The sequence below is a fragment of the Penaeus monodon genome, chromosome 15 (assembly GCF_015228065.2).
Source record: "Penaeus monodon isolate SGIC_2016 chromosome 15, NSTDA_Pmon_1, whole genome shotgun sequence".
NCBI lineage: Eukaryota > Metazoa > Arthropoda > Malacostraca > Decapoda > Penaeidae > Penaeus > Penaeus monodon.
In genome coordinates, this window is record NC_051400.1 from 38232265 (window position 1) to 38232872 (window position 608).

The 608-nt window shown below is 51.8% G+C and overlaps 1 protein-coding gene across 1 annotated transcript in view; it reads left to right on the forward strand.

The window, feature by feature from the left end:
* Nucleotides 1–608, forward strand: part of LOC119582357 (cilia- and flagella-associated protein 57-like) — a 16334-nt gene that overhangs the window by 3962 nt on the left and 11764 nt on the right. The window contains exon 6 of the mRNA XM_037930572.1: nucleotides 314–515. Coding sequence (XP_037786500.1) covers nucleotides 314–515 — 202 coding nt within the window. The remainder of the gene's footprint in view (nucleotides 1–313; nucleotides 516–608) is intronic.

A 608-nucleotide genomic window follows, 5' to 3' on the forward strand; every position in this document is an offset into this window, starting at 1 on the left:
TGAGGTAATGCGTAAGGGGTGCTTCTTTTTTGTGATTCTTTGTTGTGTTTTGTGGTCGTGGTATTACGGTCTTTGGTGTAAGACTTGTTTTTTATGGGTTTGACTTACTTTTTTCTGTGTACGTATATAGGGAAATATATCATCATTTACCTACTCTCCCAACTCCTCTTGCTGTTCCCGATACTCGTGTTTTCTTCCCCATCATACAACTGCCTACTCCCCCATCAGTCTCCGAGCCTCAAGTTCTCTTCACCATCTCTCCCCCCTCTTCGTTCCTTCTCTACAATATCTACTCCCCCATCTCTCCCCACAGCTTCCGAGCCTCATGTTCTCCCCCCTCCATGCCCGCCACCACGAAGGCGGGGTCGTGGACGCCGACGGGTGCCTGTGGAAGACCATCGTCGTGAGCGGGGGCCAGGACCGCACCGTCAGGGTGTGGGACTACCAGGAGCACTCTCTCCTCCTCACGCACGCCTTCAGGGAGGATATATTCTCCCTTTCGCTCCATCCTACTGGTAAGGCGTGGGGAAACTTGAGGAAGAAGGGAGAGAGGAGGAAGGAAAGGAGAATGTGGTCTCCCTGTCTCTCCATCCTACAATTATGGGGTT